Below are 18,145 nucleotides of genomic sequence, written 5' to 3' on the forward strand. Positions count from 1 at the left end.
ACAGCACTGTCACTAGATGGCGCTGTTTTGATACCTTATTAATCGTAGTTAACTATCACGCCATCGAATGAGTGAACGCAGGTATAAAATGTCACACTTGGCACCCTGATGATGCTCGGATTTTTTAGTATATCTCAGTGCGTAAGCATACAGATAAACAATTTTCAATTTTGCATCGGGAACTACTTAAGGAATCGGGATAAAAGGTAAGGTAGGTAGGTTCTTTTCCATGTCAAAGGCTACATGCATGCCAAATGCTATTAAAATCCGTTCAGCCATTTTTGCGTGATTGAGTAACAAATATCGACACTTTCACATTTATAATATTAAATAGGATTAAATTCAATACCTGCATATTATACAGAAGCGACGGCACAATCTTGTCCATATGCTGAGCTTCCCAAATGTTCTCGACCAAGTCGTCGGACACAGTTTTTCTTATCACACCCTGTAAAAAAACGTACGTATGTCGTATATAAGTGATTTTCGTGTATGTGTTCATAAAAGCTAATTTGTCCAGGATCTTCCCGGGCGGCTTTCAACTTTTTTCCTGGATCTAAATGTTTTTGGAGCAATATTTTAGTCGTAATTCAAAGCTTATTGGGGCTCATTCTCGCCAAGAACAACCTCCTTAAAGAACGTTTCACACTGCTGTAGGCCTAGTCTCTTATGACAAAGGGTTTTAGAGTCACTACTCCAATGCCGGTTTGCGGCCTTTGATAACGGAGTGCTTCTTAGTTAACGAGGTGTTAGTGACGACTGATGATCATCAATTGCTTACGTACTTACTCTTTTTAGCATAATGGAAATAAAAAATCATCCAATAACGTATATAATAGTATCTTGCCACCAAATGCCGGAACGACATCCCACCGCCTTTTAGAAATGCCAAATCAAAGTTTTGCTTTAAGAAATTATATCGCTATTATCTACTGAACATTCAAAAATCTAATGTGGCACTATCTTGCAATAGTAACTACTAAAAAAACTAAAAATTACTATCTGACTAACATACTTTTCCATTACTACATAAACAAAAATGAATTTTCATGTCCTTTCCATAATGAAGTTTACTTTCTTTTATCAAGTTTATATATTTTTTTTTTTTTTTTTTTTATTTTTTTTTTTATATGTGATTTCATAACCGGACTTCCCTCAACTAAATAGGTACTGACAGAATACCAGCGTTGTGGGTACATTAGTATCCGGAACATTAAGCTGAGTCAGAACCTTTTTATTGGCACGACACAAATCTTAGACTTAAGCTATTAATAATTAAGTACTAAATGTTTAAGTAACTCTGTAAGTCTGTTTGTGTTGTTCTGATTAATAAACAAATTCTATTCTATTCTATTCTATTCTAATATCTCTTGTTACCAACAGCGATTGCAATCTCTTAAATATTACAACATTGACGTTCCTAGACCACACCGAATCACAGAAAAATAATTTACAGATGGATAGGATACATTTAAATAAAAGGTCATTTGACGATTCCCCAACCCAATATTACCTGTAGGCCCTGTATCCCGGCCAGTCTTATGTTATCCCTCGTGGATTTGTCGTTGTGGTTACTGTGACACATCGCGGAAAACTTCGACACGAAGAAGTCATATCTGCGATGGTAGGATGGTGTGTCCTCTTCAATGTTAGCGAAACGGACAAACTGTGGACAAAACGGAAATATTCCACTTACAGAATCCGCAGCCGGATGTCAACAAAACAACGTGTTCGTGAGTTTCGATAGTATCACAACTACGAATTAAAATGACCTATGTTGATTATACCAAGTTTGCGCTAGGAGCTTGCCTATACAAACTTTTTCATCTTAGAAAACTCTAACAACTGACGATAGTGGCAACAAATGAAATTATAAAAAAATAATTATTCCGTGCTATGATGATGAAGCAACAGATACCACACCATCGCAAATTCAAATTCAAAATTTCTTTATTCATGTAGGCTATCACAGGCACTTACGAAGCGTTCATACATATATGTTTACATAATTGTAAGGGGGTGGTGATAATTTCGTTCGCCAACTTAAACCTAAAGATACGAGGGTTCCAAACGCGCCCTTGTCTAAGAAGAACCGAACAAACTTAGCAGGGTATTTTTTTTGTTAACACCATCAAACAGTAAATTAATATTAAGCTATGAAGTTATAGCAATTCACACACAAGCTTGTTTATCGTTCAAGTAATCCTTAACATTATAATAGGAGTTTTTGTAAGGTTCCGTTTTATATAAACTATGAACTTATTGAGAGACATTCAAAGATTTCCCTTTGAATTGAATTTAATTATATTATAAAATAAAAAAACTTTATTGCACGTACGTCCGTAGCGCCCTAGAGTACGCCTGCAACATTTGGTCTCCCCACTATATTATATACATACAGAGGCTAGAATCCATTCAAAGACAGTTCCTTAAATAAGATTTTAAGAAATTTAATAGTTATGAGGAAGCTTGCGTATACTATAAAATAGACACTCTAGAAATGCGCAGAGTTTTGAGTGATATGTTGTTACTGCAGGCAATCTTAACCGGTAAACTAGACTGTCCTTCCTTATTGTCGTTCCTTCGGCATAGACGGCTATTGATTGTTCCCAAATCTAACACAAATTATGACCAAATTTTTGTTGTACTACGACTGGCACGAACATATAACAAAGTTTATTATAATTTAGATATTTTTCAGTTATCCAAAACACAATTAAAAAGAGAAATAATACGTTTACATAGAACGTCATGACTCAGGCGCTTACATGGAGCACCGCACTATAAAGTATGCAACACACACTTAGGCATGCATGCATACACGCGCGCATTCACGCACACACACACACACACACACACACAGACACACATAGACACACACGCACGCACGCATTCAAGCACGCACGCACACACAAATATGTGCTTTTTCAAATGCTGCGACGAATACATTTTTATTAGTTTATTATTAGATTAGTCTTAATAGCTTTCTTTGTTTCTTTACGTCTTGTGTTAACACTTTTATGTTATTAACTTTTTTAAATTTTTATAATTAAAAACTTAATTATTTTTATGTTAAATCCGAGACTATTTCTAAATCCTATGTTTATGTAATCTTTGTGGCCTTAGATTTAAGTAGAAGTATTTATAAATATATTTTTATTGTAACGCTGTTGATTACGAATAAATAAATAAAATTCAATTGCCCTTTATTAGAGTTCATTTTTGCTTCTAATATTTATATCGCTACAGTCCATTTTCTTTTTTAAATTTTGCTATATTTTTATGGACATAAATTAAATTTACAAATATGTACTGACTCAGTACAATCAGTGTTGCGTAAAATAAAAAAAATTAAGTTAACAAACTAAATTATTTTATTAAGTTGTCAAAAGATTTATGTAAGTTAATAACTCTTGTTGAGCAATAAATTTAAACTGCAAGTAGATTTGTATGTTCAATAATAATAACCCCCAGTCTATAAGCACGCGACAATTTAATGATAGGTCTGTTATTATTTTACTTGAACTGAGCGATCCACGACCTTGGTGTTTAGTACTTACACTCTGTGTTGCGAGTATTTGCAACTGTGGATCTGTGGATTCAAGTAATTTCTGCACCATCTTGAGAAAGCTCTCCACGAATAAATTGAGTGTCTGCGAATGGCACGCCAAGAGCAGCTGATCCATAGCTTCCATAGCTATTATTACGAACCTTAAAAAAAAAGGAACCCAATGTATAGTCTTATTCGGAATAAGTATTTGATAATATTATTAGGAGTTTTAGTTAAGTCAATTGATTAATTTATTTCGCCATTTTGTAGATGTCATGATATGAATAGATCGATATCGACTGTACATAAAACTCAATTATAATTTTTCATTTTTATTTCAGTGTTTTAAACGATACTTGAAGAAATATATATATTTTTTAATTTAATGGTCCGGCAGGATTCTGCATTCTCTGCATCGCAATTGCGGCCTGAGTGCTTTCCTAACTGAGCTCATACCACCGATTCCAAAATTAATATATGCAATTTTAACAGTCTTCTAACGACTATGTTCAAATTCTGTCGGTTCTGAAATTTTAATATGCAATTTAAATTTTATAAAATTGTATTTCCTCCAAGTATCGGCAAGAACACAACCAAAAATTAAACGATCGGGTGAATATTAGGGTTAAGTCTAACTCGAATATGTTTGCGGTATAAACATGACAAATATTTAAAGTTGAATTGCCAATAAAATCAGAGAATAATGTGTAAAAAATTCAGCAATATTCAGGAAATATATTATGTCATTGTTTTATTTGGAAGCCGTAGTTCTATCAACGCTCATATTATTCGAGAAATAAAGGTGTACCAATTATCACGATGTGTCATGTTAGTATGTCGAAGTTGAGATCATGGCTAGCCTTCAAAATGCTCTTGTGATAACACTTATCTGGAGTAGTGTTTTGTGATTTATAACTTGCATTGAAAATCACGCATTAAATTCAATTAGTCTTGTGAATACCAAAAAATTTAGGGTACATTTAGGAAGCGTGTACCCAAGGTAACTCTAGTCGCAGCATACTGTATTGTAAAAATGTTCATATACAATCGGTTTACTATACGTTCTATGGAACAGTTCAGGTAGGCGTGACAAAAAAAACTAATAGCATGATTTGCAATGCAATGAGCTACGACCTCCTGCGGAATCCCCATTTAAATAGCTTCGTAACTTCAGTTCTACAGATCTAGATATATTTTTAAGTTGATCACGTAGAAATATATAACTATCCCGAGAACATATCGAGAGCTTTCTTATCATTCTCATGGATCCCATCGTAAATATGTTATTATGTACTACCTACGTCCTATATATATCTGGGTATCTCGTTAAGAGTTCATTTTAATGAGCGTTAAGAAAATCATTGGGTTAGCGAGAAATTTCTAAAAAAGCATTCCATAAGGCCAGCAACCGGGGAGAAATTATTCGTTAGGATATGCATATGCATTTAGGAGTTGCGGAATATTTCTGAAACCCATTAGTGCGTCGCTTTTTTTACGAGTAATTTCAGTCGAGCTATCTATAGTGCAATGAAAATGCGTCGTAATATTGGCGTCACGAGTCGCGGTCATTCAAAAAGGCGTTTGTTTACGCAATTAATATTCGGGTAATTTCGTTTTTTTTCGGTTATTCTAACATCTTAGGATAAACAAACACTAGAGAATCTAGAATGTCCCAAAACCTATCGTTTTATTCCATCAAAACTATAACACATGGCGAATAGCACACTAATTTACGAGCCATACTTAGGTAGTCAAAAGTCATAACCTACCCATGTCTACGCCTATAAATATCCCTGGAAGCCTTCTGGAACAGGTACTCCCCAATCCTGTCGAGCTTCTCCGGGCTGGAGAGCGAGTAAAAGGTAAGTTTCTCCATATTGGATTTAACCAGGCCATCTTGCGGGGACGCTGGGAAGATGTTGTCGACGAGACGCTTGTAGCGTGGTCGCAGAGCGGAGCAACAGCCGCAGCAACCTGTAACGAGTAATAATAAATAATAAATAATTTAAATTAGTAAACATATAACAATAATTATAAAGTAACATTAATATTTAAGAAAAATATAAGCCGACTGTTCTGTTCACTTATGGGCATGGTACCCAAAATGCTGGCTCTATTGTACCTTTGAATTCCTAGACTTTGGCCGTTGGGCTAAATAAGCGCTAGATCGTAGGAAGTCAAGACCTATTTTTGGGACACGATGTTAATCAAATAAATATTAACTTTATACCTTAGGTGCGTTGAATTCGAAAAATGATATGTGCATCAGAACGAAACGTCGACCTAAGTCAAGCCCTATTTCAAATCGATTTATTTTCGATCGATTCTATTATCAAAATGAAGCTTAATTTGCTATACTCCGCAAAAAGCAGGAGAATCTGTGTGGTGTAATTTATAATTTCTTCAATCCTTATACTCCACACCAAACAGATCTTCGGCAATATACCCTCTACGCACGTTTCGCTCCGAAACCGGAGCATCCTCGGGAGATGTTGACTTTACAATGAATAATTCTTAAGTAATCTTAACAATTATACACCACACAGATTCTCCTGCTTTTCGCGGAGGTTAGCAAATTAAGCTTCATTTTGATAATATATCATGGATTTCCGCAAAGTAAAAAGCAAAGAAGCCTGCATCTATCCAATACCCTGAGATTCTACTCATAGCAAGCTTTCGTGGTCACCACAATTCCCTAGGTGACGCTGTTAAAAACCTCACTAAGGTGGTTTTCAGCTACGATCCTTCCGAAACAAAAATAAGTGAAATGTTCGCCCGCAGCCACCAAGTCAAACATTTTTATAAGGCTGTTTTTGTTTTGTTATTAACTGTTTTTTCATAGATTACATATATACAATATATAGAACTTTTTGATTCTAAGTTGTACATTTAATACACCACAAAAAAATTCTTCTATGATTAAAAATATTGAGTACCCAAAATGATCTATATGCAAAAAAAACCAAACATAATTACAATATACTTATTGATAAATCGCAACAGATATGAGATTTTATAATACTAGAGCACCCAGTGAATGCCATAGGTAAATATTAATTTCTACCGTAAATTGAACAGTTTCAAATATAGACTTGAGATTAACACCGTCACCAGACTTTTGAAGACTTATAAGAGCATGTAAAAATTTAATCCAATAAAGAATGTTTTTGTTTCACTATGGTTACGGTCACAATATTTGTTATGTTTAATATCTTCCCTTTAAAACTTTGCTTTCATTTCGGAACATTATTCATTACTTATTAATCGGATTGCACTTTATTAATATCTCTTAGATCTGTATAAAATCGGTGGTAGCTTTGTGGATACTACTTTCTTTCGAGGTACGTAGGTCCATAATTTTTCAGTAACATAGTAGGTATGCAGTCATCATCATATTATCCCATTATCGGCCCACTACAGGGGACGGGTCTCCTCCCAAGATGAGAAGGGTTTAAAGCCGTTGTCCACCACTTGGTGGACTTCACATACCTTTGAGCACATTATGTAGAACTCTCAGGCATGCAGGTTTCCTCACGATGTTTTCCTTCACCGTTGAAGTTGATATTATAATAACTTAAAACGCACATAACTTGGAAAAGGGGTGCGTGCGGGCACTCGATATCGGCCCCCCGAAAGTTAGGTCGAGCTCGTACCCACTGGGCTGCTTATAGTAAGCGGTAATACCGCTTACTATAAGCAATAAATATCACACACACACACACACACAGAACAGTGAAGGAAAACAAACATGTCTGAAAGTTCTCCATCATGTTCACAAAGGCGTGTGAAGTCTACCCATCCGCACTTGACCAGCGCGGTGGACTTCTCATTCTATAATAGGAGCCGGTAATGGGTGATACCATCTCAAATAAATATATTACGAAAATACACACATCGCCATCTAGTCCCAAAGTGAGCGTAGCTTGTGTTACGGGTACTCAGATGACTGATGAATATTTTTATGAAGAATATACATAAATACTTATAATAAACAGATAAAAACCCAGACACTGAAAAACATTCATGTTCATCACACAAACATTCTCCAGTTGTGGGAGTCGAACCCACGGCCTTGGACTCAGAAAGCAGGGTCACTGCCCACAGCGTCAATCGGCCGTCTTCTTATACCTAGCTCTCTAATTAAAAATTAATTAATACGGAATGGGCTTTCGTCCATAGTTACCTATGGATTCCACATACACATGTATACATACAATTCAAAACTTAAAATATACACAATAATACTTACGTCAATGCTAAAAAAAGAATTTCCGCGCATTATTTTAGAATTCAAACCTATAGAATTGATAGATATATTTAAAGATTGAGCTGTTTTGCAATAATATGGCATTCTTGGCTATTTGCCTTCGGACGAGTTACTAAATAAGTCTTCTAATAAATGTTTAAAAATTAATCTCTCCAATATTATGAAAATAAAACTTATGATATGAAGAAACTAATGTGTGTTACATAAAAATATGTAATACGTCACATAAATTTCAAATTCAGCTTCCGTGTTTATGTTAGTAAAACTTGAAATTACGCAACGCTTTATTTCTATAGCAAGTTCTTAAAGTTCTAAGTTCCGACGGGCACGGGTAATTCTTATCATTTATAGACTAAGCTATAGTACTAAGGGTGACAGAGTTTAGTACTTTTCTATTCTAGTTAAGTTATTGTAGATATGTTAAAGTTGAAAGTAGATTTATACAATACCTTAGACAATACACATGATTGATGTAAAATAAATATGTAATGGTCTTTTCTGGGTTCGATTCCTATGTCGGGCCAGAAATTGTTAGTTTTGCCTGTTGTGAAATTCTTAGTAGGCCGGAGAGCCTCGGAGAGCATCCTGATCAATCTCGATTATTAGCACATATGTTAGAGCAATCCTTAATCAGACTGTAACCCTCATTCAGATAACCAAAACTTTAGATCTGAGATTAACGAAAGAGGTATTCAAGAGTATACACTTGAACACTCTGAGGATAACTATTTTATGTAGGTGATTCTTTTGAGAAATAAAGATCCCAGACCATGATGATGATTTAAACCGAACATGCAATAAATTCGCTTAGTTTTTCCTACGTACATTATGGCAAAAGTTGTTATAATATCAAAACCACTTACATGTCATGTACACAGTTCTGCTTATAAAGAAACACGTTCGATGGGTGATTTTACGAATTTGCAACATTTAGGATACTTTCAAAATTCACTTAGTACGTTATTATAAGTTGCACTTGTTACACTTAACGTTACTTAAAGTTCACATCACAAAGTTTTTTATAGTCTGCTACAACAATCAATGTAATGATTTATTATTATTTCTTAGGGGTATTTTAGGGTGAGGGAGGTACAATAACTTAAATTATAAAAGAAAATTATTGGTATCGTAAGGGGGGACAGTTGTCTCAAGATCCATAATCACCTACTTTCAGACTTAACAAACTGATACACAAGATTAGTTGGGCGAAACACTACATTCTATAAAATAAATTAAATTTAAATAAATATACTTCATCGACAAAAAGAGGTAAGCCCAAGGAATATTCTAAAAACTGAGAGAACTACAGACCTCATTTTAAATAACACTCAACATATTTTGATGTAACATTTTAGTATATTGATTATTTGTGACAGCTGATTCTACATTTCCGGGTTTCGGAATCTTCCAAAAAAGCACCTTCGTCTTACTTATTAAAGATTTTGATTTTGATACAGGAATGCCAGTCAATCGAAGATTCAAAAAATGTATTGGCAATATATTGTACATACACTTTATCAGATCGCAAGAAAAGAAAATCCATTAGTTAAAACACTTCTACTCTTTTCCGCATGATGGACTCAAGTGTGCCTACCTAGCACTATGAAGATAATAATAAAATATTGATAAGAAAACATGCCATGCTGAGCGGTTAACGCTTGAATGGTTCCGCGCCCCAGTTATCTATGTAGAATGACGATTTCACATCGAGTTATTGATTATTGATATATGTAGCAACTTAGCCCATTTCGTAAACAACTTAAAGGAGGTAAAAAAAGTGTTACTAGCCTAGTGGTTAGGGTTTCGGCCTCCCTTTCGGTGGGACCTGTGTTCGATCCCCGGCACCTCTAACTTTCCTGAGTTACGTGCTTTTTTAATTTAAGGAATAAAAATAACACTTTCGTCAACGGTGAAGGAAAATATCGTGAGGAAAGCTGCATACATTAGAGGTCTCGTTATAGCTCTCAAAAGCGTGTTCTATCAATCCGCACTTGGCCAGCGTGGTGGACTCCAGCCTAAATCCTTTTCATTATTGGAGAAGGAAAAATTACTCGTCCTAAAAAAACTCTTAGTTCCTAAAACTTGCAGAGATCCCAAAACTTACCTTATCGATCTCTTATAAATTATAATCATCGATTGTTTGAAATCTTTAAGTTCATATTAACACCTAGTCTTATCCTCAAGCCGACGGTACAATTTTTATCAACTTCATCTTTAAATAAAATTAGTGGCATAATGAGTGCCTCTAATTGAATTTAAAAACGCCGAGATTTTTGACATAAGTTTCTAATTGTATTTGAATTGTCACATAAACAATTTTTATATCCGGAAAGACGCATATCAGAAATCAGAAATTACACTTTTTCTTTTCCTAAAATTATAGGAAGCCATGCCATGCAAATATAGATTATCTTTACATGATCAAGTCGAAACAGAAATAAGGAGAAACCAAAGTAACGACATCCTATCATCAGGGCTATGTCGGTTACCTACTCTGGTTTGATGCGGAACTTATCTGGTCTTTCTCACTTTTAATGAGGACAGTGGCAAATGGGCGAAGCTCATAGGTAGGAAGAGTGGGACTATTTTTTTTATTCAACTACAAGTTTGTTAGGAGTATGGCATGTATATTTTGTATCTATGCGACATCGTACCGGAACAGCGAAGCGCTTGGCGGCACTTCTTTGTCGGTAAATTGGTAACTAGCCACAAGTTTAGCTTAGTTTAACCGCAACCTAAGTTAGAATCGCGCAGGTTCGAAAAAAAATATATATAAATTCCCAAATGACCCCAGCCAAACCAAAACCTGCCACTTATACTCAGCACTCACCACTTTGCATGGGAGGTCCAAGAAATACTAACTGAAAACAGCTGAACCTTGCTCCGGTAGATGCATCATATGAGGTTAAAGGTTAGAACAACAGCTGCTTCGGTTTCGGATATGATAAACGTGCCTAATTGACTCAGGTTTACTGCTGATGCTGCGCGCACAAGCGCACTGATAAACAGACAAGCAGTTCTATGTTTTATGACCTTAATAAAGAACCCAATAATAAGTATTTCTTAAATAACTTCCATGTACAGACAAAGATCAGTTACATTTTTTTTGACTATTCGATTTTATATATTGATATTTTTGTAAGTAGGTTTAGCTGTTTCTAAGTTTTTTTTTTATTTGAGTGAATAAATAAATATAACGACCAGTTAGTGCGTCTCTTAACAATTTGTGTCATTGATCACCCAGGGGCTTATTATAGCCTGACATTTACCGAGCAGCCCAGTTATGAAAATAGGTTATCGAAGACGGCGGAAACCTAGTTATTATCTCTACATTGATAAAGCAGGTAAGTAGGTACTTCTATCTATAATTCATTTAAGAAAAGAAAATAATTTTCTTAATTTTCAGGGTTCCACCTCATAGGGGAAAAAACCAATCTTGTCTGATGATTTGTGACTTGTAGATGTCAGTCTGGCATTCTACCTATCCATTCGACCGTGCGCCAAAGCTCTTTTTGAGTAACAGTTGCTTACTTATACTGAATAAGTGAAGTCTCTTAATGTTGTTCTAATTACACGCAATATAATAAGATAGGATATTAAAGTCTTTTCCTACATAATATCACACTTACTGACTGCAGTAAAACTAACCAGTGCCTGTACTGGGACCTTCCTATATGACCTACAATATTGAAACTTGCTGGGTTAGATCTTTCGGTAAAACGAATCAATTCCTGCATTTCATTACTGCAAAGATTTTTTTGATTTAAGTACGAGGTGACAGACCATAAGTTTTTAGAAAATGGACAATAATCCCTATACACAAACTAACTCTACCTCTCATACTTCACTAGCGCTACATAAAACTAGTTAGGCAGCTTACCTAACCTACCACCAACCAATTTGAAAATTGGCCCAAGGTTCAATCTCCGGTGGGGGAAATTTGAAAACTTATCATTTCTGAATTATCTCTTGTAGAAGAGAAGAGAAGAATTATCTACGGCTAGATAGCGTCCTGGTACGATGCCGAGGAGATACCGATTGGAGATGCCCTACTCCAAACAGGTTAGTCGCTACCATCTTAGACTTACGGATACTTAAAACGGATATAATTATTAAGAGGCGGTTATCAGGAGGCTCTATAATATGTTTGTTTATTCTACCAAACTTTGATCAAATTAGATAATATGTATAAACATTTCATGTTTGTCAACATTTTGAACGATAAACGTACACGGGTGGCCATCGATACTTATAAGGAATTAACACTACAATCTCAAGCTCTCTGCGACTCGCCTGACTACATGCATACACTAAGCAGGCAAATAATTTAAAATTGGAGAATATCTCCAGTACGAGTTCTAAACAAGGTACGCTATATTTTATAACCCATACAAAGCCTACCATTAAGTTTTTTATAACTAGTACTGGAGATATTTACCATTTTATATCATCCGCCCCCTTAGTGCATAACCTGTATGCACGCCACTGACTACATAGTGGGGTCTACCAACACTGAACCTTCCTCATAGATATACTTCTGGGTAGTTAGACTTTGAACTTTATGTTATAGGTCAAATAAGGTAGAGCAAAATAATTTATTCGTTGCTAAGTAGGAAGGTACCTGAAACTTATACTACGTGTTGCGTGTTAGTAGCCGAGCATATCTACTTAATAATTTATAAGTAGACAGCTAATTTGGAGTTGTGGTAGTTATTAATTCTTAAAGCTTCTAAAATGTTTGCATAAAAACATGAAGTTAGACCAGTACTAGTACTACAATACTCTTATAATTAGAGTAACTTACTCCCCTCTTAGAGTAACTTACTTAAAGGAATTAAAAATAAGGTTCCTGGTACACTACCTAGAGAGAGTAGGTAAGTACATAAGTTTATGAATTAACCGGATATATTGGTCTATCTCCTAGTAATTCCACGAGAGATTTGAAATCCATAGGATTCAGGATTTTTCGGGATTCATAAATTCGCTATAATTTCAAACGTTTACGTTTTTAAAAAGCTTAGAAAATCCTTTTATAAAAAACTATAAGAAGCATTGATATGCTTAACTTCATAACTAATTAATAAAAATGAACTCTGTGAGATGTTAAGTTAAGACAGTCTAAGTTTGTTGTAGGCGTACCACGAGATCTCTATCCGTTACTCGTATCTTTTTTACAGAGATAGACGAGATAATTTGTAGACATAAGTCTCTCGTGACGCGAGTGGGTTCCAAACACGCCTTGTAGGTCCAGACATACAAGGTACTTCGGCTAACCACTCGTGTCCTTACCACTGTAACCTCCCAATAATGGAGAGTGAAATAAAATAATATATGAAATTTCCATAGGTGCCTGTGATATGCCTACATGAATAAATATTTTTTAAACTCTGATTTAGAATTTTTTAGTTCCTTCACTTGTGTCAAAAAAGCTCTCTATACGACAAATTTTAAGATAGTAAGTTAAAGTTCAATTTTACAATTTTTTCAATTTTAAAGTCTTTTACAGCTTATTGCGTCAAACTAGAAATTTACATTTGTTTTTACATCAACATAAATTGCAATGGCTTTATATAACACACAAACAAACAAACTGAGAATAAAGTGATCCTATTAAACTCTGTTTTTGTGGTTCCAAACCTCATGATACAAAATTTATAGGATAACTGTTTTGTGCGTCCGTGTGTTATTTTTCATAAACAAGTATATTTTCAGAAGCATCATCACTTAAGCCCATAAGTAGTTATATTCCTCGGTAAGTACCTACAATAATAGAAACTACAAAACAAGGAAAGCCAAACGTTGCGATATCTTAATTAACCACTGTTGATTGTGGCGGAAACCATGAAAAAAAAAGTGGAAGGCTCATAGTAATTATGCCAGAGATCCATAATATTCTTTTTGGTTAATTCCAATAAACATCAGTTTCACAGATTACTGATTTAAAACAAAAAAAAGATCGAACATCGTCACGGTACACAATTCTTAGTCCGCACAAAATACACGTCCGACCATCAACGGCCAGCTGAAAACACTGAGCAAAATAACTAAAGGTATATGCTATATTTAACTGGCGACGGCTGAAAAATATAAACAGGCTTCAGAGAGCCAAAGCTCTTTAACTTATTTTTTTTTAAAAAGGCAGTCTAATTTTAACAGGCCACGCGAGTTTAATCTCTCATAAGTGTTGTCTATAATTGTATCTATGTGCATTCTAGAAACAATCGATTTTAGATTTACATAATATGAAATGATAGAATAATTATTTCATATTTTGTCAATCTAAAATTGACTGATTATATACTGTACATTTTTTTAATGGAATGGTAACTAGGTTGTAACTAGCCTCAGAATCCTACTAGGACAGACTCAAGGCCATTTATTAAACCAGAAAGGTCTTCAAAAAATCACTTTTTATATAATTCACTTGTTTCATTAACTTAGTTTTAACATCATCCTATTGTTTATAATTATATGCCATATCTTTTTTTTATTTCATGACAAGGTAGCCCTAGCAATCTCACCATATTAAGTATCTACTATGAAAATAATATTTATTTTTATAGTAAGCTATGGACTAACTTGAGCAATATTATAACAAAAAAACTTTTATTTTCTGATACTATATCACTCATTCAAATACTTATATCCTAGGTAAGTAGTTATATTTTTTTTAAATAAGCAAGTCAATCCAAGCAGTCATAGCCATTCCACTTGTAAGAGTAACAACCCACATATGTGCAGTCCAATGTGCTTGCTGCATTATTGCAATAATTGCAGAATGCTTCATAGTCAGGGTCAGTCATCCATATCTATTTTTGTGGCAAAGAACAAATCCACATGCACCTTTGCAAACCCCAACACCCAGAGCTAACCTAATAAAGCTGATGTTCATGACTTGAATAATCTTCTGAGTAAAGAAAAGTCAGTAGAAAATTGGCATAATTTATTGAAAAATTACTTATAACCTAATGTTTACGCTTTTCATCTCTGTCCCTAGGTTTTGAGCGCTCATAGTCATCATACTTCCTTGATGAAACTCGACTGCGTTTGTCATCTGATCGTCGCTCTCGAGACCTATCTTCTCTAGACCGATCTTCCCTAGACCGATCTTCTCTAGGTCGATCTTCCCTATCACGGGATCGAGACTTGTGTCTCTTACTAGAATACTCTCTCTTCCTATCATATGGTGAACGGGATCTCCTTTCTCGCTTCTTATGGCTGGTGTGATATTTAGATGACAGTGGTGGTGTTTTAGGTGACTTCTCTTTCTTGGTATCACGTTTGGAGTCTTTTGATGTGGAAGCAGATGGTGAATCAGCCTTTTTTTCTTCAATTTTAGCATCTCTCTCCTTCTGAGCTTGTATGTGCCTATTGGCTTGATATATCTTTCTTAATGATTCAACTCGGATTTCCAATTCTTCTGGATTAACTTTTAATCGTTTATACAGTTCCAAAATTCTTGAACATACACTTCTTATATCTTCTTCAGACACCTTGAATAATAGGAACCAGTGTGGGTTGTTTGGCAGAGGCAAGCCAATTCTACGAGCTGTTAAATATATGCATGCACATGCAATTGTCTCAGGGGGGAATCTCATAAATACATCAGTGCGAAGGGCATCATTCATATAATTCCAAGCCATTTGCATGAGCTGCTTGTTCTTTTCATATTGCAGTAGCTGCAAATACACAACAATGAGCTTATGTGGATGTTTCACATGTACACAAAACCCTAACTCCTTTAGGATTCTACGTTCTGCTTTGATTACTTGATTTTTTAGTTCTATATAATTTTGATCTACAATCAGAGGAGAAATCGTTTTCTGGGCTCTCACTTGCTTAATATGATGGAATACATTTATAACATCACGAATTCTGCAAGGCTTTTCCTCCACTTTCGACGCCAAATATATGCTTCCCATAGCTGTTGTTTCCATTGGGTATCTTACAAAGGATTTTGAATAATAGAATCTTTGTAAGTACATTTGACCAGTTGCCATAGCAACTTGGGGAAGTTTCAGTAGAATACCTGCCGTTTGAATCATTTCACATCCTAAAATGCGTAGATCTGTCTCTGTTTCTATGTCCAAACCATCTGACTGAGATGGAGTCTCTTTAAATATAGTTTCTGGCAATAAACAGTTGTATAGAGTTAACACTATCTTTCCATAGTTCTTTTGAGGTTTGACTGGTGTCGTAATGGTGGGTTTGGTTTGATTTTGGACAGTTGTTGTGGTCATCGTTAAGTCTTATGGTATACACGCAAGTTATTCAGTTCATCACACACAATCACAAACTGTAATTTATTCGTTATTACGAATTCTTCATTATATCACCACATTAACGTTTAGGTCTAACTTTATTCTTAGTTGCACACTGATTTAAATGGTAATTTCGCCAAGATTAGCGACATTCGACGAAATGACAGAAACATTAAAAGAACAAAAGCAAGATGGCGTCACGGAAACAGATGTCAGCTTAATTTTTGAAATTAAAATGAGCCTTAGCACGTAATGAAATGTAAATATTGTAACTTACCCTGCGCCATAACTGAAAACTTGAATTATCTTTAAATATAAAACGCATAGAGACCCCAAATAATTAAAAACAGGCGAAGATTCGCCTGACTCACAACAAAATCAGTTTATTTTTTTATTTTTTACCACAGACACAGACATTACGAAATGGTTTGAGTTTTCATGTCTATGAGTTCTATGACCATCTTATTTTACGTTAAAAAAAACTTGAACGTAAGAAATTTACTCGTTTCTAGTATATTTTAACAACATTATGAACAATTTATTAAAAATTTCGGGTGGTATTTATTGTTTATATGAATTAAATAAAAAATCAATTAAATATTTAAGAACGTCGCCGGAAGTCGAACTATATGTCTATTTTGGCGCTGCTAAACAAAAGCTGATCAATAAATAATACAGAATGCTGTACAGTGAACATTCCTAATTTAATTAGAATACACTATGAGAAGAAAACACATCTTTTTGTAATTGAATTTGATAATGGGAAAACCTTACTTTAAATTCTATAAAACCATTGCCCTTGCAAATATAAATTTATATTTTGATAAAATGTTGAGATACTCAAATGTACAAAATACTTACATCCAGGATCCGTACATTTTTGGACCAAAGAATCCAAAAAATCGTGTCCCTCGCTAGATTCAAAACAACACTTCACAAAAGACATTTTTCTATGTGGAAAATTATTAATAATACGAAGGCACAAAAAATATTTTTAATAAATCTTTGAAGCTAAATTTTTTGATAAATAAATAAAACAAGCTTCCGAAATAACAATTAACAAGAGAAAAATATATGATTCTAAAATATAAATCACCACAACTCAACTTTTTACTAAAAATAATTTGTACTTATTTACGTAAGTGCCACTCTCATTTTTACTTTAATCATTAAAATAATTTGCCACAATCTTAACATTTCTTATTTATTACACTTTATTTGTGTCACATTTGTCGCGAAACTCGAAAATACGCTTGTCTAAATACCTACTATCCTTATTTGATTACAAGAGGTATCACGTAAAAGCAGTGCCGAATACGACCTGCGCACTGCGCAGTACACAATTAATTACACGTGAAATTATTTTTTATTATTATATATTATTCGTAACTAGCTATTGCCCGTGAATATGTTCGGGTATAATTTCTTAATACGTAAAGTTTACCTAAAGCGACATCGAGGTAAAATTACATCGTTCCCTTAATATGCGTGTAGGATGCTTGGGTACGTTAGGTAGAAACATATAAATAACATACTAGTAAATAAACAGAAAGACTTTTGCAATTATAATATTTGAATGAAGGATTGTTCAGTGTTTTAACGTAAATAGTATCTAAAAAACATGCCTCATATGCACACACTGTATTTCTATATACACTGTAATTGTAAATTCAACCAATGCATGGTGAGTGCTCTTTTTACGTGGCATATTCAACAAAACTGTCACGCTTGGAGCTAAATGTGCTGTGGTTTGATAGTCGTGCAATTATTAACCCTACCATGTTCAATAGGTAGCATGTATGTTGATGTTTCATGTTCTTTTCGATACTTTTTTCAAGCCGTATAATGCGCAAAGTTCATTCAAATGTACTACAGCGACATCTAGTAACCGACATCATGGTTAGGCCAGTTCAGATATGCTGACAGATGGCGACATTAATAAGCGAGAGAACTTCTATCCTCCGATAGATGGCGAAGATCGTAATATGTTTGTAAAATAATATTACACAAGGGTCTGTATATCTGTATAACCATAGCCTATTTAATAAGCAATTCACCCATAGACGG

The 18,145-nt window shown here is 34.5% G+C and overlaps 2 protein-coding genes across 6 annotated transcripts in view; both read right to left on the reverse strand.

Moving 5' to 3' along the window:
* LOC120624253 (protein EFR3 homolog cmp44E) overlaps nucleotides 1-17,024 on the reverse strand; it is a 35,370-nt gene extending 18,346 nt beyond the window's left edge. The window contains exons 1-6 of one of the 5 annotated variants that reach the window (XM_039892674.1): nucleotides 9,248-9,380; nucleotides 8,681-8,846; nucleotides 5,320-5,524; nucleotides 3,561-3,711; nucleotides 1,514-1,666; nucleotides 350-448 (exon numbers count right to left, since the gene is read on the reverse strand). In XM_039892674.1, the coding sequence (XP_039748608.1) occupies nucleotides 350-448; nucleotides 1,514-1,666; nucleotides 3,561-3,711; nucleotides 5,320-5,524; nucleotides 8,681-8,747 (675 nt within the window). In that variant the 5' untranslated portion in view covers nucleotides 8,748-8,846; nucleotides 9,248-9,380. Of the gene's footprint in view, nucleotides 1-349; nucleotides 449-1,513; nucleotides 1,667-3,560; nucleotides 3,712-5,319; nucleotides 5,525-8,680; nucleotides 8,847-9,128; nucleotides 9,381-16,355; nucleotides 16,467-16,939 lie in introns of those variants that run through there. The other 4 variants (XM_039891923.1, XM_039893463.1, XM_039891097.1 and 1 more) reach the window with 4 other exon arrangements.
* Nucleotides 14,747-16,260, reverse strand: LOC120627192 (cyclin-L1). Its single transcript, XM_039895448.1, has one exon. The coding sequence runs from the start codon at nucleotides 16,055-16,057 to the stop codon at nucleotides 14,783-14,785; it is 1,275 nt and encodes a 424-aa protein (XP_039751382.1). The 5' UTR covers nucleotides 16,058-16,260; the 3' UTR covers nucleotides 14,747-14,782.
* Nucleotides 17,025-18,145: the final 1,121 nt, after the last annotated feature.

This window comes from Pararge aegeria, chromosome 1 (assembly GCF_905163445.1).
Source record: "Pararge aegeria chromosome 1, ilParAegt1.1, whole genome shotgun sequence".
Lineage (NCBI taxonomy): Eukaryota > Metazoa > Arthropoda > Insecta > Lepidoptera > Nymphalidae > Pararge > Pararge aegeria.

Bases quoted from the DNA above. Each gene is read 5' to 3' on its own strand.
- LOC120627192 (XM_039895448.1), bottom strand. From the start codon at position 16,057: ATGACCACAACAACTGTCCAAAATCAAACCAAACCCACCATTACGACA.